This window comes from Camelus bactrianus, chromosome 13, assembly GCF_048773025.1.
Source record: "Camelus bactrianus isolate YW-2024 breed Bactrian camel chromosome 13, ASM4877302v1, whole genome shotgun sequence".
NCBI classification, from domain to species: Eukaryota; Metazoa; Chordata; class Mammalia; order Artiodactyla; family Camelidae; genus Camelus; species Camelus bactrianus.
In genome coordinates this window covers 15,939,763-15,961,771 of record NC_133551.1, presented here as the reverse complement: position 1 = coordinate 15,961,771, position 22,009 = coordinate 15,939,763, and the positions used below count along the sequence as shown (strand labels likewise).

The 22,009-nt window shown below is 39.5% G+C and overlaps 1 protein-coding gene across 11 annotated transcripts in view; it reads right to left on the bottom strand.

Annotated features, from left to right (window-relative positions):
• Positions 1-1,528: 1,528 nt before the first annotated feature.
• Positions 1,529-22,009, bottom strand: part of SSX2IP (SSX family member 2 interacting protein) — a 44,132-nt gene continuing 23,651 nt past the window's right edge. For 7 of the 11 annotated variants that reach the window (XM_074376118.1, XM_074376123.1, XM_074376126.1 and 4 more), the window contains exons 5-14: positions 21,258-21,368; positions 19,608-19,743; positions 17,726-17,801; positions 17,464-17,653; positions 14,236-14,386; positions 12,760-12,896; positions 12,244-12,417; positions 9,194-9,308; positions 8,582-8,747; positions 1,529-4,663 (exon numbers count right to left, since the gene is read on the bottom strand). In XM_074376118.1, coding sequence (XP_074232219.1) covers positions 4,486-4,663; positions 8,582-8,747; positions 9,194-9,308; positions 12,244-12,417; positions 12,760-12,896; positions 14,236-14,386; positions 17,464-17,653; positions 17,726-17,801; positions 19,608-19,743; positions 21,258-21,368 — 1,434 coding nt within the window. In that variant the 3' untranslated portion in view covers positions 1,529-4,485. The remainder of the gene's footprint in view (positions 4,664-8,581; positions 8,748-9,193; positions 9,309-12,243; positions 12,418-12,759; positions 12,897-14,235; positions 14,387-17,463; positions 17,654-17,725; positions 17,802-19,607; positions 19,744-21,257; positions 21,369-22,009) is intronic. The other 4 variants (XM_074376125.1, XM_074376122.1, XM_074376121.1 and 1 more) reach the window with 3 other exon arrangements.

Sequence of the window (22,009 nt, the reverse complement as noted above, 5' to 3'; positions counted from 1 at the left end):
TTGCATTTGTCCCTTGACATCTGAGTCTGTTATCAACTCTCTAAAAATAGGTCAATATTCTTTCACAGGGTTGTTGAAGCAAAAGAAAATGTTTTGTATGCTATGTTTTAGTAAATAGGTAAAACTATCATGTAAAGATTTTAAAACTTCGTATTATGAAAAGGTTAGAGGAGATAAAAGAAGCCTTAAATACATTCCTTCCGAACATTAATACTTGAAGCTTTAATAATCAGCAATAAACCCCTTGCACAGAGCAGTATGTTTTGAAGGTCACTCTGAGTAATCAAGCCCAGCACGCAGCGGGCTATCAGTGCTCGCCCGGTAGCCGCACTTTCTGTATCTCCCCAGTCTTGTTTGTCCTCAGGCTGGTGCTATCGTTCTAGGTTCTGGACAAAGCCTGTGTGGAAGGCATGTCTCTTCCAGGTCTGGTCCTTGACATCTATCAGCGGTCAGTCTGCTCTTTCCCCACTTTGACAACTTTGGGGTCCACGTGATCAGATGGCACAAAGATGAAGGCAGACCACGCAGCCCACCTGGGTCGTTTCATGAGCAAGAATTTCACTTTTCTACGAGCCTCACCAACTTGGTGTTTTTCATTTGCAGCATGGCCTACTCTATACTCGTACTCTGTGGGAGGAGTCAAGCTAGATAGGGTTGGAAACAAACCCAAAAAAGGTTCCTACCCCTCCAGAGAAAGAAGAGTTTAAGGATTTTGACCTGAAATTTCAGTCCATTCATGCCAATGAAGGGATGTGCTGTTTCATTAGCAGTTTGTCTCTCTTGCTGACAAAGACTATGTGTGCTTACTATGGTTAAGCGTCATAGCAGGTGTAAGTATTTCTGAATCCAAAATATGAGCACCAAGAAGGATCTCTACCAGGGTCTTTGTGTATCACTGGTGTTACAGTCAGAACGTCCTGAGACCTCTGAAATCAGGTTCTGTAAATGTTAAAAGTCTTAGTCAAGTGAAATCTTTTTATACACATCAAATAATTTAATCACTGTAATTTACATCCAGCTGGAAAGAGACACCAGATTTAGAAAAGTGACTAGAATAAACTATCTCATTACCCTTATCTACATGGCCCATCTTTGTAAATTCTTTTTCTAGTAGATAATTCATGTTCCTGTGGGTAGAAAATCTTATGCTGCTTTGCAGGTGTTTTGATCATAGAAAACAAAAACAAAACCCAACATAAAACAAAGCAGTACTGTATTAATTACACAGTTCTTCTTCCACAAAGGGAATAATGCAGAGACTCTAACTGGAAGCCTAGTCACGTCCCTGCTATGGGCTGGATATGTGGTCCTGGAGCAGAACCATCAGTCCAAGATCTATTACCAGACCAAACATCTGAGTAGCATCTCCTGTTGTTTATTACAGCTTAGGTCTATATGGTGGGTCTTCCACTCAAGATTTCCAGTGGTGGAGAGTGTGCTTAGCCGTCTTCCTCTCCCCAGTGACCAGAATGAGCCCTGACATACAGCAAGTACCTTATATGCTTATGAAAAGATTGAAAAAAATTAAGAACAAATATAGGGAAAAGTATATTTACTACATTTCCATGACCCGTACTGATTTTAAATCCAATCTAGAAATAAGAGCATGATTTACATCAGGCAACAGGCGTTGACAATTTTTACAACAGGGCGATCACAGAAGGGGCTTGCTGGCTCGCAGCGTTCCAGGCGGCACACCGCAAAAGCTCTCCGGGCATCCTGGGCGTTTTCAAATGCTCCACCACCGAAGTCACGACCGGATTCCAGGGCACGCTCCCTCTCACCATGCACCGTGGAACGTTTTCCCACAAAGACAATTACAAGCCTATGAACAAGTCAGGTCAGCAAAGGCAGGAAAAATGGAACTTGAAGTATTTTAATTTTACCATGAGGAAAACAATTTGCAGTGGACTGTTCTGTGAATCTAAACATTTAATATATTGCGTCTATAAGAAAATACCTATTAAATAAGCTAAATTTAAATCTTAATTTTCTGGTAGGATTAATCTGCTATTAAGCTTCTCATCATAAATTGAAGACACAAAAATTGAAGAGTAGGAAATAAAAGTTTTCTCTTAAATTTTCTTTGCCACTGTAATGCTTTGAAAATTCCAAATGGATATGCTGGGTAAAAACAAATAAGGCACAAAGTATTTCCAGCTTGCACACTGATAAACAAGAAAATGTCTAAGATTCTCAGGCAGGCTTTCAAGCTACAGTGAACGTGGTGCTCCCATCTCATCACGGCTGAATGCAAGCCTGCAGCACAGCCGTGTTACTGGTGCACTGCGAACACCTGGAAAGGGGAGGGAAGCAAAATCCTCGGAGTTTTACGTGTGGAGTCAGGAGTTATCCAACATGGAAGCCACTTCAACATTCCGGGAGCTTAGTGTGACTAGGAACCATCACTGGAGCTGGAACTAAGCAAACTCGACGCTGCGTAACAGTAAAACATACAACTTCTGGCAGATCTACACACACTTCAGAAGTACAATGAACCTGGCTTTCATTTTACTGTTTCTTTCGCACCTTAGATTTCTATGTAAATCTCAAGGAAAGTTTCTTTCCAATGTGAGAATTCAACCAACTTTAAAATGGGGAAAAAAAAAAAAGATGCTGCTTTGCAGAAATTCATCATCATAGCATGAGATATTTCCTCAAGAGAATGACTTTAAAAATTAGAATGCTTGTTTCTGGCAACGTACATCATGGAAACCCCTAAAAAACCCCCCCAATTCTTGACAAATGTATCATCAACCACTTAGAAAATTTGATTACTTTTTTTGATCACGTTATAGGTCATTAGCAAAAGAATTATATCCCAGCTGTTTCTTCCCCTAGAATATGGTACTTTCTCTGAAATTCTGTTATCATTTCTAATATTTTAAACGGTAAAGTGACCGTGCATCATGCTGGACGTGGTGAGTGACTGATTTGTGTTTGCTCGACACCCAGCTTTCTGAGACTCTAAAGGTGGCACTCTCTGATGAGCAGTGTCACTAATGTCTTATAAGATACTCAATGATGTGCTATTTGCCCTGAAAAAGTGGCTGCCGCTGCACAGCTGCACGGAGTCATATACAGTGAAGGGACGACAGAAGTCCTTTTTTTTTTTTTTTTTTTTTTTTTTTTTTGGTTTAATACGACAGATTTAAACAGAACAGCCACAACTGGGTGAGTGAATATCAATGGTTGAACTTCTAAAAAATGGGCAGGCAGACCAGCCCAAACTACAACATGTACAGTGAGGATGGGGTCCGTGGGCTCTCCTGCAGGGACAAACGGGGCCGGGTTCTTAGAGCTTTCCGGTGAAGACCCCAGGAGAGCACCCGGGCCTGCACTTAGCGTTCTATCAGCAACACCCGTGAAGAGACACGCACTCAGCTCTGACAGTGAAATGACACGAGTCTGTCCAGAGTATCGCAGTATCTGGATCATGGACTCTGATTACTTTTATACTGTCAGATTTCCTTATCAGCAAAATTATTAAAAATTATTGACAGCTATACATAAAGCCTTTGCTGGTGCAGGTGTTATGGTATGGGTACCCATCTGGTAAGGAGAATCTCACCATCCACACGTCTTAAGTATCTTAATATCGTCTATCATCCAAATATCTTAAGCCAATATTCTTAAATTTTTTATCCAAAGGTATTTTTGTTGTCTTTACCCTATTACCCTAAAATCATCAGTCTTTTGAAAAATTACAGTATCTTATATATTTTTTAAAAATCTCATGCTATTCAAATCTCAAAACTGTCATGTTAGTGATGTTAATTATCTAAATAACTTGGCTTCATGGAATAGCTTTTGAGTATTTATTGCTCAGATGGGTTCAAAAAATTCTTAAACATAATGTGGTGATGGCTCTAATACATCTGTAAACAGAATATCACTAATAAAAATTTTATTGGCATGAAATACTATAATTATGGATGTGTAAAACCTTTAAATCTTAAAGCCTCTTAACATAATCATGTATATCTATGTACAAAACATACATAAATTTCACTTTATTTAAAACATATGAAAGAGGGACTTTCAAATCACACTAAACATAATAAATATAGAACTTGCTTTGTTAAAAATCTACAGTATACATTCAAGTAAAGGCTAAACTTCCAATGCCAACTATATATGAGACAAAATTAAACATTTACAATAATCAGTTTCCTAAAAGTGCTATTTTTTTATACCTATAAGAGGAAACTCATTCTAGTGCTTTTGTTTCCGTTCAAACATCTATACATTCCTTTATTCACAGAACCAGATGCTTCTGTTACTAAAAATACATCTCCAAAGCTTTTATATCCTTTTAAATAGATTTAACATTTTAGCTCTTTGGGGGAGGAACAGGGAAGTCCAAACAAACAACACAGACCGTCTTAAGTTATTAGAGATGATTGACTTTATGACACGCCCTGCTTCAACTCAGATGTGAAATTTGATGAACATGTTAATGAAAAAAAATTCCAGTTCACGTGTCTAAGGTAAGTCATCCTTCTCTACGTGCGAATTTGTGTAGGTCAAGGAGCAGCCACTACGGCAGCCTTCCTGTGACCCAGGTCTTGACGCCACGCTCCACTTCTGATCTGCACATTCTCTTCCCGCCTGACTTGGTCTACTTTCTTCAGGGGTGACATTCAGTGCACTGACTGAACCGCTGGGGAGAGAAAGGCAGACCTTAGTCATCATCTCTTCCTCCTGTCTTACCTCAGGCATGCCTGAGTGTCTAAAATCTAATTACTCCCTTGTCCCGAGCTACGTAAATTTGAGGACACATGGATCAGGAACATAGCAGTGTGTCCAAATGGCCTAACTGGTCACCTTTATCTATCCACCTAATTACTTTATCTGTTCAGTCTACCCTACAGGACGCTGCCCAAGCAAAGCCTAAGGTAGACGGAGAACGTGTGGGTTTTGAACGTTAATGTTCTCACATCCCCGTCTTCCTGCCACTGTTTTCTAATCTCTTTATGGTTTCTTTCTTCAGTCGTCCATGTGTTCATGTACACTTTTGTCCTCCATCCATTCTTCCAGTAGATATTTAATGAGTGGTTAAGGATCCCGGCCCTGGAGTCCGATGACTGAGGTTCACATCCCAGCTGGACCACTCACCACATGCATCACTTCTGGCAAGTTACACCTCCCTGTTCTTCAGCTTCCTCAGTTGTAAAATGGAAATAATAGTACCTACCTCAAAGGGTGGGGGTGGGAACTCAGTGAGTTAACACACACTAAGCACTAACAACCGTGCTCAATTTAAGTGTCAGACAATAACAATCTTAGTGTCTGAACACAGACACAGCCCCCAGCTTCGGAGATACACCCTGGGAGGTATGCTCTGCAACCAGCCTCAAAACAAGGAAATCCAGGTAAATGATTACTTGCAAATCTATGAGGTTGAGTCAATGAACAATATTTATCAACTGAATATCTTACATAATTTATTTTTCACAATAATTTTCCCTAAATGTTCATTTTTTGTGTGACTTCACTTAACTAACTTGACCTTATAATGTGGCAATCCTAATTAAAAAAAGTCACTTTAATTCTAAAACTCTGAACCAAAAACATAACTGAAAAATTTATTTACACTTATTTGCTTAAAAAGAAAAAAGGATCTTGCTTATAATTCAGCCTCAGAATCCCTGCTGTCTCAGATGAGACGAGATCAATGATGAACTAAGTTCTCTAAGTAACTTGGCACCCGAGTTACTTTGCGTGGAATCCAGGCACAGCCTTTATGTAAAATTCTACTCTGCAGTGAAGGAACAATGAGATGCTGCCATAGGAATTAGCTACAAATACTCCTAATTATTTTGTCATAATCTTATCACAAATCCAGATCTGAGGTGCATTCAGAGCAGGAATCCAAATACACCAAATAATTAAAAATTTCAAGAACCACGTCAAGCTGCACAGCTTCTCTCCTGCTAACAAAAGTTACACAACTTTTTGTGTTACCCTCAGAGGGCAGTAACCACGAATAGCTTAATGAAATTTTTTTTCGCTCCAAAATTCTGTTTCTACGCCACTGATGTTCAGTGTAGCCCGTGGGATACAAGAAACAGAAGAGTATTTTAATAATCCGTTTATGTTTACATATATTTTTATTTTTATAGCCTGTTACTGAAGGTTTACAAGGGACCAAGTACTGTTTCACGGGCTTTACATATATTGGCACTTAATCTCACGACACCCTAGGGTCTAGGTACTAAATGTTGGACTTTTTATTAAACACAAAACAGTCTTCAAGGAATACTTACGTTAAATATTTCATAGCTAAAAATAATTACGTTAAAAAGTAAAAATTTAAAATATGTGAAAATAATGGAGGCAACTATGCTACGTTCTCTTTCAGGTGCAGAATGCATGGCAAGCATACTTGGTTTCACTGCACTTTGCAGATGCTGAAGGTTTATGACCTCCCTGGGTTGTCAGAGGATGATCAGCATTTTTTAGTTAAGGTGTGTACAGTGTTTTTAAGACACAATGCTATTGCACACTGACGAGACTACAGTACAGTGTGAATAGAACTTATATGCTCTGTGAAGCCAACAAATTTGCATAACTCACTTTATTGCGATGCTCGCTTTATTGCAGGGGTCCAGAACTGAACCCACAGTATCTCCGAGGCGCGCCTGCATTTGTAAATGGTGCCTAGAACGTGGTCTAAACCTGTACGTGTAGTTCTGACTGGTCAAATCTGGAGGTTTCAATAACATTCTATGTAAGAAAATACTCTGAGCTTACATTATCTTTTGATTGTGAATTAAATAAACTTTAACTTCTCATATTTAAACCATCAGTCAACCTATTGGCTCTAACTGCAAAATACAGCCTAAATCCGACATGGTTCTATCTTCCAGTTGAGAACCACCATCCCTCACCTCACCTCCAGTAAGGTCCCCTAACTGGGTCTCCTGGCTCACACTACTGGCTCCTACAGTCTGTTTCTCACGTAACAACATGAAATAATCTTTTTAAAATTTAGATTTCAAAAAAATCATTCTCTTACTTAAAAAGTCTCCAGTGTTTTCCCACTGCCCTTAGAACAGCATCCGGCTTACAAGTACAGACTAACGTATTTTACAAATGAAAGCTCAAGTGTGTGGTGGGGGGCAGAGAGGGGCTGTATATAAACGACACTGGCCACGAGCTGGTGACTCTGAACCTGGTTATTTTTTCTTTTTTCCCCTTTTACTGAGGTTAAAACAAAAAAAGGAAAAATCTGTAAGTAGACAGGAAAAACAAAATAAGCAAGAATGTTATAATCTGACTATATAATATTCTCTCATTCTTGGTGGACCACTAAAATATAACAAGGGTCCCTGACCTAATTCTCTCCATGTTGTATTTGAACTTCTACCCAGTAACGTGTAACCTCCCACCCTCACACCTCTTGGTCTCGCTCACTCACTGCTCACCAGCCACAAAGACACCCGCGTCCCACCTCCAGGTCCCCACACTTGCCTGGGCTCTTCCCTCAGCTCCTTTTTTGCCCCCAATGTTTACTTAGAGTCCTAGTCCTTTTAAAAGCCAACTAACTATAAATTAGAGTGTCTTGTCCTTTTTTAAGGCATTTTTGTTTTGAATATCATCTATTTAACAATTCTTGGTCTGAGGGCTAGCTGGCTCCTTCGACATGCAGTTCCATGCTGGTCTGTCTCCACCACAGGCCAAGCGCGCTGCGTCCCCGCTCCTGTCCCCCAGGGGCCTGGCAGGCCCCCGTGCCTCTGCCTCCCGCTTTAACTAAGAGGAAAGAGACCTCCACCGCCTCTGCTACGTGCCCCTTTGCTCTTTTCTATCCCTCTCTACCCCTCTAGGAATGTCCTATCTGCTCAGTTCAAAATTAATCTTCGAATAGGCTCTAAGGTAGAGTATTGATGTTATATCTCAGAAAATTATTTAACTACTTAAGACAGAGGACAATATCAAAATGCAACTATTAATCACAATACATGGGGGTGGGGAGCAGCTCTGTCCACTGCGTCATCCTTGGGCACAGATCCTCCTCGTCAGCCAGGAGGAGGAGCCTTTTCTCAGCTCTCTGTCCTCCCATGCCAATAAAACGAGCAAACCACAAGCAACTCTAAAGCAGGTCCTCCACAAAAACCGTCAGAACAATATCCTTCCATTTAATACAATTAAAATAGCAAATAATTCCTATAAATAATAATGCATTTTAAATTGTATTTTAGATGTGAAATAAAAAGAATCACATTCTACTGAAAATGAACATATGTGTGTACATGCATGACTGGGACACTGTGCTGTAAATAAAATTAAAAAAAAATCACATTCTATAACTTAGCTTCAGAAGACAGGGCCCAGAGCTACCCTGTTCACTGTTGCACTGCCAGCGCCTAGCAGGTATCTTTATACAATGGACACCCAATACATACTTGTAAAATGTATGAACTGCTACACACTCAAGCATTACCTCCCACCCTCCAGCTCTCCACCCTTAGAGCCAATCTACTCAATTCCTCTCCATCCTAGACATGCCAGCTTTTCCTTCGCAGCGTGACTCTAGCAATTTTACGAATATGTGAGAAGATCACCCAGAGACCAGTACCTGTGTTCAGACACACAGGACCGTGTCTGGCAGAAGTCTGAAGTGGAAGGAGAAGCAGGAAGAGACCTAGCGAGCTTAGACGTGCAAACTGGAGACCCGTCAGACACACTGTGAGGCTTCTTCTGTCGTGGCCTCGAGTGCGCTGTAGGATTGTCCCGATCAGAACCTGTTGAAAAAAAAAAAAAAGAAGGAAAAAAGATGTACACACGGTGAAGCACTAACTATAGTGAAGGTAACTAACTAGGCTCCGAGACCAGATTCACGCGCAGTCCTAAGTGAGGATGAGAGCACACACTAATCTGAAGACCCACTCCAGCCCTGTGAGTCTAACCTAGCTAATCCTGTGATCTCTGTCACGTGTAGTCCACAAGAGTTTAGAAGAATCTAGTTTTTAAAGTATTTCTAGATTGTGAATTTTCAAAACTGGACATTATTACACTCACAACAAAAGTTGACTTTGGTATGCAAAGTCCTCCTGTCATTTCTACTGTGACTACAGTACGTAAAATACCAAAGTTGATTCTTAGCTCCAATTTGAGAATTTTTACTGGTGATTGCTACAGTACTTTATTTACATGCACTTTCAAATTAAAGAGTTTATGAAGTACTCACTTCCTGAGAAGGCACTGAAAAGTTTCACATTTTCTGAGTTCTGGTGGTCAAAGGTAGTCATATTTAAAAACTGCTGCTTTAACCAACTGGCTCTTTCCTCTTCAAACGCCTTTCTCTAAGCAAACCAAAGAGAGACTGATCAGCATTTCCACATTCAGAGCTTCCATTTCACACGCTTCCCCTGGCTATCTGTGTTTGCTCCCGATCTCTACATATTAAGTTAAAGGAATTTAATCCCAGAAAACTAAGAAAAATGTCATTGAAGGAAATTACGTTTAAAAAACAAAATTCACTTGTTTCTAATAAGCCAACTGCTATTTTCATATCAATTCCAAATAAATTCAAGTGTACAGCACAAAAAAGTAAGCACATTAGTGTAACTTTAAACATACAGAAAATCAGCATAACTTTTGAACATACAAAACAAAGTCACAAACAACAGAAAAATAACCCATTGTAAATTAATCACTTGGAAAAAAAAAATAAAGGAGATGTGTCTCCATCAAGCACTGCTCTCACCCTCTGACCACCTACCAGTGCAGCCGCCACCCCTGCTAAACCTAACAAGGGGGCACATGTCAACTCCCTCCTTCTGAACAGCTGGTGAGCCAGCTCTCAGTTCTCCCTCCCTCACGCCTCGGGTCTCCGGTACTTCCCTCCACCCTTCCCTGGCCCCACAGTCCTCTGGGAGCAGAGGCAGACAGATTCTCGTGCAGAGAACTGGGAGTGGCCCGCGAAGCCCCAAGAGCATCTCTTAGAGGAGCGAGGGGGTAGTGGGGGGTGGGCTCAGAATCAGAGGAGATCCCGTAAGCCAGGAGGAGGTGCGGGTGCAACCTGTTTTTGTTTCCTGAGGAGGACAGCTACTGATGAGACAGACTTTCCTAATTATGGGGGAAATCCATGTCTGCTCCTTAACATACAGTCTTTCATTCATAAATATTAACACAAAGTCATGGACCCCCAGACATTTGAAGAAAACTAATAGCTTAAGAGAAGAAAAGCCAAGATAAATGAAGAGAACCGATCATAGATAACTTTTTAAAATATTATACTAGATTATCAGATTTATAAACATCTGTAAAATATAATGCTATACCAGAAAAAGGCAAAAATAAGGACATTAGAAAACTTAAAAGATAAATTCTGAAGTAAAAACTCAGTGGATGAAGTGAACAATGAAAGTGACCTGGCTGAATACCAGGCTGGTGATGCACGAGATAAAGGCAAGGAAATAGTCCCAAATTCGGAACATAAAGGCCATCTACAGACGGAGCCAGAAGGCCGAACATCTGTCTAACAGAAGACCCAGAATATAAGAGAAATCAAAGAAGAAAAAAATACAGAATCGGAGAAAATATCCCTACGCTGAAGAAATAGAGTGTTTTGAGGCAGAAAGGAGCTACCCAGACATCATCCTGCTAAAACTTCAGAACATAAAGTTCCAAAAGCTGCCAGAGAGGGGGAAAAGCAAAGTACAGGTTATCTACCAGGCAATGCAGGTTACACGACAGCCAGGCTTCTCATTAGCAAAACCAAACACTGGAAGAAATGGAGTAATTCAAAGTTTTGAGGGAAGAAGTTTGAAACTAAATACTATATCCAGCCAAACCAATCAAGCATGAATGTATTTTGGGATATTCCAGAATTCAGTATATTTTTCACTCACATTCTACTTAGGAAAAAATTAAGAAGGTAACACAGGAAAACTGGAAAAGGAATCCCAGAAAGAGTGTAACATGAGATACAAGCTGAATCTGATTCAGGAGATTGCAAAGGAAGCAACAAAGCCAGAGAACTCACCACACAGTGAGACATGGGAGATTCTCTTCCTTGTGGCAAAACCTTAATAATATAGAATATTTTCTATGCATCCAAACGTACTACTTGGCTATAGAATGAGTAACATTTATTTACATAATCATGATGCTATCAATGCCTTTTCTGGTTTTCAATTTTTAAGTCCTAGACAAGGTACTTACACCTGGATTGTACCAAAGGCCAGAACATGAATGTGGTAACATGTGACAATGAAAACTAACACCGCAGGCAAGCTGGGGGTGGAGGGGCGAGGGCAGCGGGACGAGGGCGGCCACAGAATGCCCTCGCCTTCCGTCTCGGGGACAAGCCGGCACTGTCTGAGGCTGAGCAAGCTTGAAAAGGAAGCATTAAACGTATTTACTTAGAGTAAAAAAGTCAACCGGAAGAAGCAATATTTCAAAAAAGTAGCTTAAAAAAAATCATGAAGAAATTGGACATCAGTGAGAACCAGTATAGATGGAGGTGCGATAAGGACTCTGAATTCCTTGTCTTTCATGGCGGGGAACCAACAGGCTGACAGCAAGAAAAAAGGCTGAACTTTATTAAAGTTAAACAGTACTTCCCAGAAGAATCCCTGAGGTAACCTCGGAGGAACTGGCGATAAGAACAGAGGGGAGCGTCTCACCATACGGGCTTCTGTGTGGGCTGCGTTTCTTTGTGTCAGCCATGTTCAGACATCACTTCTCTAATTTTTGAAAAGAACTATGTAGGTAGGAGGCTGCCAAGTAAACGCGTGCTGTGCAAGCGCATGCACCACAGCCCTAACTGTGAACTGTTAGGGCCTGCGCCCCTGGGGGAGGGGGTGGAGAGACGGCGCTCTTTGTCCTGCACCCCCCCCCTCCCTTTTATTGTCTCCGGACCCCACACCTGCTGACAGTGGACAGATGACAGGCTCAGGAGAGCTCTCTAGTGTGAAGCTGAATCTTTAACAGCAGGAAGCCGACCTAAAAGGGGTGATAAACGCTTATAGTTGTTTCAATTAAAAATTTTGTTTTCACTATTAAAATTCTTTCAATTCCCAAATCTGGTGAAAGCAAAACAGTATCCTTCGATAACAGTTCATGTGCTTAGCATCCCTTCTGTTTCAAGCTATTTGTGAAATCACTGGTAAAATACTTCAGGAAAAAACTGGATAGCAAAGGAACGGTGCAAAGCAGAACTCAGAGGCGCTCTACCGAGGCCTCCCCAGGACCTTCAAACGTTCTACAGGGAAAGCCAGTCATTTAAAATACCTCCAACCCCAGGCGAATAGCTGCTTCTGTAAAGCTCCGTCTTTCTTTCTCAAAATTCTTTTTTTGCTCTTTGAATAGAGACCACTCTTCTTTGAGGCGTTCCTTCTCTTCCAGCAAATAACAGTCTCGTAGCAAGGAAGTGGTATCATCGTCACATGCGGTGGCGAGCTGCTGCTATTAAATTTTAAGACATAGTAAGTTCCAGGGGGTCCCTACAACACTCCAACAAGTTGAAATGAAAACAGAGGAAAGCACGTCAAGCTTTAGGGAGAGGAGAGAAATTACAAAGAATCAGAAAGTCAACTGAGGAGTCTCATTTCCCAAACAAATGCTTCTACTCTGGCTGGCAACGCACCGACTAGAAATGCTATGTGATCTGTTAGCAAGTAGAGGGCTTTATCTGAGAAACGGCAAGTGCTACAGATCTCATGAAATAAAGGAGCAAAAATCTAGTAAGATTCAGCAACATTCTGACCCTTCACGGGGAGAACAGCTTTAAAAGGTGCCCGCGTTTACCTGTAAAAGCTGCTGCTGAGTTTTAATCATCTCTTTACAGTGCTGAATTTCTAGCTCAAGTTTCTCAGTTTCTTGCTCATGGTCTTGTCGTGAGATCATGTCTTCATCACTGAAACCTTCTAGGTGCACCTTTGAAACTAACACAAAACCAGTAATTTGACCTAAGTCTGACAGTCACTATTTTAGTTTATGGTGTTTGGGAACATACATGTAAAAATTAAGGCTCTCAGAACTTTTCTCTTTCTGGAATCTCATAGGTTTTCTAAAAAGTAGTCATTTCCTTTGCCCTTTAAAAATTTAAGAAGCTATAACACTAAATGTGCATTATTTTAACACTAAAATTTTTTAAAAGCAAAGCAGCTGTAAGGAGTTCGTGACAACTATAAATTCATGTTATTTCTGAAATAAATGATGCCCTCACTTTTAAAGCTCTATCGCCAACATTTCATGTGCAATTCCTACTTGCTTAAGGTTATGTCCAATTAAAAAGGTACAGCCTATGTTCACAGAGCAGAAAAATTAACATTCATAAGCTATGTTCTTTTGATACTTCGAAGATCGATGCAGTGCTACAAATCTTGCTGTTATTGCATTCAACAAATATGAAGTCCGAGAAGACTTGCTATTTACTAGTAAACAGTGATGACTGAAATCAATAGTCACGTAAATTAATTCTGGTACTATAATTTCAGTGATTCCTCTTTATTTTTGAACAATTTTAACAATTTTAAATAAATTTTCCTTAAATAGACCTCATTTACTGAGCAGAAACCTTTATTTTCTTGATTTAAAAGCACACAAACTTTTAACAAAAATAAAATACTAAGGACATATCTATCTATACTATTTATAATGACAGGAAATGGTGTCTAAAATAATACACTGTTAAGGGAAAAAAGCACAATGTAGGAAAACACATGTCACATTCAATTTTTAGTTTATATACACTTTAAAATAAATATTTTGCAAACACATAGAGAAAGGTCTAGAAAGATAGATATCAAATGTTAAGTGTTACATATAGGGAATGAATTTTACATTATGTCCCTCCTAATTGATATTTTGCATCAAACATCTATTATTTTGAAAAGAATTTAAAAATGAATCATTAGGAACCTAGGAATGCACAGGTATCTAGGAATAACAAGCAAAAGGTTCGTATTTATACTGTATGATTACTATTTCTTGATCTCCAAGGCTTAGTAAGAGGCTCAGCTCACTTGACTCAGTTGTCTGCTGCACTCAGAGCAGATGGATATACGACGCCCTCTTTGCAGAGATCCACTCTGAGAGCACAGTGTTCTTCCTCAGTGAGGTTCAAACCGCACGTCTGGAAGTAGGCAGAGTCTTGCTTTTCAAACCGCCAGACTGAGCTATAGGAATTCAGTCTGAGCCGTGCTGCAGCTCTCCCGGGGACTGAAATCAGAAGCTTACCAGTGTCACGGCTCACCCTGCCTGCATTCAGGCAGTACTTACCTTGGTTATCAAGTTTTTCTACATGACTTTTCAAAATTCTCCACTGTTTTCTGATGCTGTTTGTAAGCTGCTCTCTCACAGTTTCACAGGAAAGGTCCCACATACTCTCTCTACTCAGTTCCCCAGCATCTTCTTCCACATCAGAGATAACCTACAAGTGGTCAGAGATGATAGGGAAAGACCCGTATCTTAAAATGGCTTTAGATATCAGGCAGGAGTCATCAGAGTGATGGTCAGAGACATGTATCAAAGTCATTTCTGTGCTGTATCTTAAGTATAAATGACCCAGTTGTTAACATATCTTGAGAAAAAGCAATACTGAAGATAGAAATTCCCCAACTCAGGTCTCTTCAAACCTGAATTTGAATCCAAATACAGTTAGTGACAAGAGTCATGGAGCTGTGTGAGGAACAGTTATTCACTGCTTCTCTGATGTTGTGTTAGATGCTTTCACATGTTAATTAATCCTCAAATCACGAGGCTCAGGGAAGTGGACTAACTTTCCCGATGTCACACAGCTCCAATCCAACTTGTCTCCAGTCTTTGGCTGCTTAAATAATCCTGTGAAATAATCTCAAAGTAAAACCAACTATTACCCCTATTTTTCTCATACAATTTTTTTAAATAAAACTGCAGATATTTTTCTCTGTATTCTACCAAGACACTGAATCATGGGAAATGTAGCAAACTTTACTGCCCCATGATCATAAAGAATCAAAGCAGGACAAAGCACACAGGAAGCAACACTAAATGTCTATGTGGCATAACACTCTGCATCTACATAAAATGTTCCTAATTTGTTATTAACAACCAGGAAAGTAGATACATATATTTTTCCCCCACTAATTTGAACAACAAACATCTTGTTGGGAAAACCGAAGGAAAAATAGATGATGAAAAGTAGGAAGGGCTGACAGGACTGCCCCCACATGCGGATGCAGGAATGGGGGAGTGACTGAGTCCGTATCCATCCTCAGGTCAGCAATGGGCTGGCAGAGGTCACGGTCACCAGGGGGTGAGGCGGGGGAAAGGCCCAGGGTGTGGCTCACTATGACTCTGGTTCTCGCCAATCAATGCTCTGGAGCTACTTGACAGTAATTCTTCCAAGGGGCTACACCTTCTCTGCTACGTATTTCAAGATATACTAGAATATTACAAATCTATTATTAAAATAATTAACAATTATTGCCACACATTCCCAGACTGAGTGAAACTCTAAAACCACAAAATGAAAATTAATTCACTCTACCTGAATTTGGGGCATATATTTAGGGTACAGTTAAGTAAGCAAAATAACAAATAAATGAAAACTTGGACGCTATCTGGGCATTCCAGGGTTACGTCTTAGCCCTCTTGCTGTAATGGGCCAAAATCTTTCAGTACAAGAAAGGAATTGTTCAGGTACTAAAATTTTAAAAGAAAACGGGATCTAGAAAAAAGCATCTTTTAAAAATAGGAAATATACTGAGAGATGATTGTTTCTCCAAAATTAAACATTTGAATTATGAAAAATTATACAGGATACTATCCCCTGAGGAAGCACTCTCTGGTTTACTGCCTACTTTTGCTGACTAAAAGCTGGTCGTGAGAGGTCAGTAAAGGCTGGGCCCAAAACTGAACAAGCCACAGGAGTAACAGAACTATACCAACCCTGCTGAGGTATTAGGGAGTGTTAAGAACTGACCCGAAGGGACAGGCATTGAGAAAAAAGGTTAATTAACTGAATATAAGAGGTCAAACAGGTCTCAAATTGGAGAGTCTAGAAGAACATTCAGGTTCTTTTTTAAAGACGAAATTTTTTAAAAGGCAGGAAATGAGCTTATCAGTTGGACTGAATTGTGATACCACAAAATAATTCTCAAATATTGGTCAAAAAACGAGTTCAGAGACTTACTAGTAGTTAGCATTTTCCACCAACATTGTTATTTTCAGAGTTCAGTCACCAATGTGAACTTCTGTGAACCCACGTGAACTTGCATGAATACAGAATTTAAACTTATATGTAAAGAATTCAAAAAAACTTTTCATCATCATGTGACTTGTTTTTTCAGACCTCTACAGGTGATGCCCTCTCCCATCAGATGACTTTCCCATGATTTCTGTCAAAAAGACCTACTCATTTAAGGGCCAATTCAAATGTCGCTTTCTCGGTGATGCCTTCTTTGACTGCCCTAAATGTTTTACTTCCCACGCTGTTCCACCCTATTGTAGCTCTTAACATGTATAGTAATTACTCCTCTACATGCCTCTCTCTCTCCAAGAGCTTCTTGTGGGATGCAATGGTCTACATGTTTGTGTTCTCTCAAAATTCGTGTGTTGAATCCTCAATTCCAATGTGATGGCATTAGGAGGTGCGGGGGAGGTCTTTGAGAGACCTTTGACTGGGTCAGGAGAGTGGGGCCCTAATGAATGCAATGAGCATCCTCATCAAAAGGGGCCCCAGGAGCTCTCTTGCTCTCTTTCCACCACGTCAGGATGGAAGAAACCCAACCAGGAAGAGGGTCCTCACAGACACCGACCCTGCCGGCACCCTGACTGTAGATTTCCAGCCTCCAGAATTGCGAGAAATAAATTTTTGTTGCTTATAAGCGACCCAGTCTATGGTATTTCGCTTTGGCAGCCCGAAGTAAGACAAAGGAAAAAGGCAAAATCTTCTTAGCTTTTCGTTTCCAGGGACTAGAACTCACAATGAACATTCAGTAAATTTATGGACTAGATAATTGTTTGGTTTCCAAGGTTAATAAAAGTTTCACTCTCTGAAAAATAGGGCTTGCTTAAGTTACATAATACTTAAACTATTTGAAGGATATTTGGCACAGTGGTTAAAAGCATGAACTACAGAGTGAGACAGACTTGGATGCAGATCCCAGCTCTGCCATTCATGGCACTGAGGTCAGCTATTGTGCCCGCTTCCTCATCTAAAAATGGGGATAATTGTAGTAGCAAAAGCATCACATTATTACAAGAACAAAATGAGACGATGCTGACAAAATGCTTATCACAGCGCCTGGCACAGATTAAGTCCCCAGAAACCCACCTCCATCGTTTCCCAGGGCATGTCGGGAACTTACAGGGACTTCCTTTGGTTGTCAGAGTGACTGGGGGTAGCACAGAAGCGAGTGTCTTGTCCAAATGTCAATAGCGTCCCCACTGAAAATACCTATCTACTGTTTCAATTGTTCTAGTTAGCAATCTGAAGACTGCATTAGGGAGGAAGGAGCCACTTACAGTTCCTGTACTGTCATCTGCTCTTTCTCTAGGTTTCTGCTTTTGGGGAGAAAGAAGAGAAATCATTTCCTTTTTCATTTGCTGAAGAACCTTCTTAAGTTCAGCATTTTCCATTAGGATTTGTTTCTGACGATATTCATAATCATTCAAGAGAATTTTATACATTTCATCTTCATTCCTGAGAAAGAAACTGTCAGTATGAAAATGCAGCATAGAAAAGAAGTCTGATTAAATTCACCAATTTAAAGTGTGCCTTACTTACCTGGCTTCAGTTTTACCAGTCCTCCAGGAGCCTCTTTTTCCATCAGCTCTCCCCACATAATTTAAAACTTCCATAGCTAAAAACGTGAACACACAAAACAAAATCAATTCTTACCATACGCGTTTAAGCATTTAAAATGTTAAGACACTCTCTATGCATTAGGGACATAAGTCAACCTGGTATATAGATTAGGATTTGGGCCCAAGGAGCCCAGATTTTAAGTTCCAGTTCCATCACTCATAAGCACTGAGATCTTGGCAAGTTATTTAACTGCTAAGTCTGTTTCTTCATCAATACAGTGGAAATCAGGAAAGTATCTACTAAAGAATTGTGCAGAGTGAAAGAAATGTTAAAGTACTTAATACAGTAAGTACTTAATAAATATTATTTAATTACCATTATTAATTTTATCATCAGGGGCTGGCAAACGATGGCCTGTGCATGGCTTCCTGATTGTATAAATAAAGTTTTATTAGAACACGGCCACATCATTTGTCTATATATTGTTTATGGCTACTTTCACACAACAATGGCAGAGTGACAAAAGACCACAGATTTCACAAATCCCAAAATATTTATTATTTAGATCTTTATAGAAAAAGTCTGCTAAGCTCTGTATCATTATCACCATCACCATCATCAAAGGAATCAAGGCTCCTGACAGTGTTAAAGTCTCTTCTGCCCCAGATGGAGATGAAATAGCTGGCATGCAAAGGAAATAATTTTAGAGCTGATCAAAAAATCATTATAGAACTGTCACTTCCAATTGGGTTTGGACCAGGTAAGAGCCAGACCCTCATAATATAAGGTCTCTGCTATAGAATAACTCTTTAATAAATTTCTCTAACTAGGTGTTACATTCTGGCATTTCATCCTGCTCTTTAATTTTGCTATTTCCTTCATGATCCTTCATGAATGAACACAGGTTAACCAATCTTAAAAACCAATGAGTATCCAAGTGAAGTTTAAGATTTATTGTCTCAGAATACCTAGATTTCTAAATTTGTCTTAACTACTCATTGGTACACTTTCATTTTTCAACAATGTTAAAATAAAATATTCCAACAACTGCGACAGCGCTGCTGTACAGATGACAGTGACACGGTCAACACTGAACTGCTCGCTGGTAACAGGCTCAGCTCACCACGTGACAGCTTGAAACATCTGCTCATCAGCTGTTGTATGCAAGGCCAAGTTCAGAATAACGTATAATGTAGGTTAGATGACAGTCCACTTGGAAACCACTCTTCAATAAATCAACACGCAGATTTCCTGTTCCCTGAATCTTGGCAGGCCAGCAAAACTTTATCTGTGCAGCTCTGCTTTTGTATGTCTGTAGTTCTATTTTTTAATCTACATTATTTACTTGAAATCATGCACATACTTGGATGAAATAACTTAAATTAATTTTCAAAAGAATAACAAAGTATACTTTCATTTCACAGCTGTACTCTGAAAGTGCACAGCTAAATTAATTTACAGGAATTCAAGCAGACATGAATGATTTGGCTTAATGAACTAACAATTTTATGACATAAACTCAAAAATCATACTTTTGATACTGAGAAACCAATCCTGACTTTCAATATTATCAGGTCTTCACTATGAAAGGTTAGAGTGTCCTCTGGCTTAGCTTTTCTCTTAACCTGTCATGTTAAAAAAAATTCACAATTTTTATGTGCAACGAATAGCAAAATTACTATTTTTTAACCAACCAGTTTTCTCAATTTCTAGTTTACATGGAATATACCATCTAAAATCAATTTATAAAGCATGAAAGGACACTTCATGAGTCATTGCACTCAATCTCTCTATACTTGTTTTTTAGTGTAATACCAGCTTATTTATTCCCTTTGCTCTGTCTTAACCAGCTGCTTCTTACCTATTTTTTTATCCTTCTTGTTCATAACAAGTTGATGTAGACGTTCCTTTAGTTTATTATATTCTCGCTCCTTTCTCTTCATATCATGATTATACTGAGTAGCTCGACTTGCAATGATGTTTTGTAATTTTTGCACCTAAAAAAAGCATTTTCTATTAAGTGAGTTCCTCTGAGATTGGTAAACCCAGTTAAATTTTTCAAAATCAAAAGAGAAAAGTCAGAGTATTCAGCATCCCATTTAATAGTTTAAGAATTCCAGGATTATTCTTCCTTCCCCATAGTCTGGAAATCACTCTTTAAAATAGCACTAAATGAAGCACATAAAGTTTTTATTCTTAATTCTGAAATTTCCAGAGCCACTAACTTTGTAAATTATCTTCTACTACACCTTTCACCCTACATATAGCATCTGGTAATTCAGAAGCCACAAACTCTTATGGAAGTATCAACACGATTAAAGCTTCATTTGAAACAAGTAGACTTCATCTGATCATTTGTAATGACTTCCTTTTACTACTGACTTGAATCGCTTTATTCTTTATCAACCTGTGGCAAGGCCCGTTAGTCCATGGCACATGGTAGCAGGTAAGCAGGTTCATTTTTCTCTGATCAAAAACAGCTCTCAAGTTAGAGTGAGTCCAACAGCAGAGAGAATCCGGCTCAGAGGTTTGCTGAGCACCTGCTACATGCCAAGCACTGCTGGTCGGCGTCCGTAGGCACCGCGGCTCCCCAGGCCGCCTTGGGCAGGAAGCAGGTTCTAGTGTATATGAACATCCGTTATCTCTGCTAGAGATGATCATGTTTAACTTAATACTCCTGAAGAGGAACTACAGTCAAACCACTTAAAATATAATCAACAGATTAAGTCAACATTTTCTGTGAAATAACTCATGGAAATGTATAAGCGACCTTGTGGATTAGTTAAGATACTTCATTCCCTACTTACTAAACATACTACGAAACAATCTGTCTAAATCACTACAAGGTCCTTAAAGAAATACATTCCCTTCAAAGTATTTATTATAGTTGAAGCAACACATCCAACACTGAACATGTTACAGTTTTACAGTTATCACATGGTCAGAAATCAAACTGCAGAGCAATAAAAACACAATGGTTTCTTCTCACATAAATTAAAAGATAATTTCAAATGCATTAACTCCATGGGTCCAAATACTAAGTAACCACTAAAGCAAAAATGAGATTAGAACTATGACTTCTTTAGCCTAGAAATGAGATATTTAATGTGAATTGCTTTTTTAAAACAGTAAATTGTACGCTCATTTAGTCAAATAATTGCTTGACTGGATGAACAATGTCAATATTTAAGATAGTGCAATTAGAGGCATCCCAGATATTAAGTAGAGGGGCTGCAGAGAACAAAAGATCTGCATTTAAAGCACCCGTGTGTCTGACAAAAGTGACAGTGCATGTGGGTCCAGGATGGATGGCAGAGAACACTGGGTGCCACAGAACTATAGACCAATATACTAAGCCAAACGGGCCCACTTAGGGGAGGGCGTGGCGACCTCTCAGTTCAATAGGATACAATACTGTACACAGAGGTGTCCCAGGTTTACCATACCAGTTTGACACAGGATGACTAAAATAAATTCACTTAAACCTTATCTGCAATAACTGGCAACTCACCTCATCCTTCTCATTTTTCAGCAGCTGATGCAAATTCCTGTTCTTGCATTGTAACTGTCTGTCTCTTTCCTGAAGCCCAATCATTTCCCTCCTGGAGTTTTCCAGCTGCTCCTAAAACAATCGTGTACAATTTTGACTAAAATTAACATAGGATTCAGAGCAAATGAACTCTTAAAAAGATTAGTAAAAACAAGTCACGCACATTGGTATTTGTTAGCTAAAAATGAAGTTTAGCAGCACACAAAATGTTTATTAAAAACAATTACTTAAAGCTTGATGCTATAGAGTTACAAAATTTATTTAAATTTAAATACTAGGTTTTATTTAATTCAAATACCACATTTTTAATGGATACACAAAAGACCTTCAAAGTGGGTCCCTTGAAACACTCCACCTATCCCAGTGATGTTGCCAAGTTCAATACCTTTTACACTTCTACAGCACATGCTGAGAAAGACCCAAAAATGACTGGGAGCTAAGTCTGAAGAAAGCAGGCGACCAAGCAAAACGGAACACTTTAGGTCAAAAAGGGTGGGACCACAGCATGACACCAGTTCTCCCTTCCAAGTGGTAACCTCGTAACAGTTCTCCTAGAGTATACAGCAACCCTGGAACCAACATGGGATGAAGATGCTCACTTTCAATTCATCCCACACTTTCCAGAGGAACTGTGCCAAATTCTGCATGAAGCTGCTGGAATATTTTTAAATCCTCTCGTCTTTATAAAATATACGTCACTCAAGTTATGACAT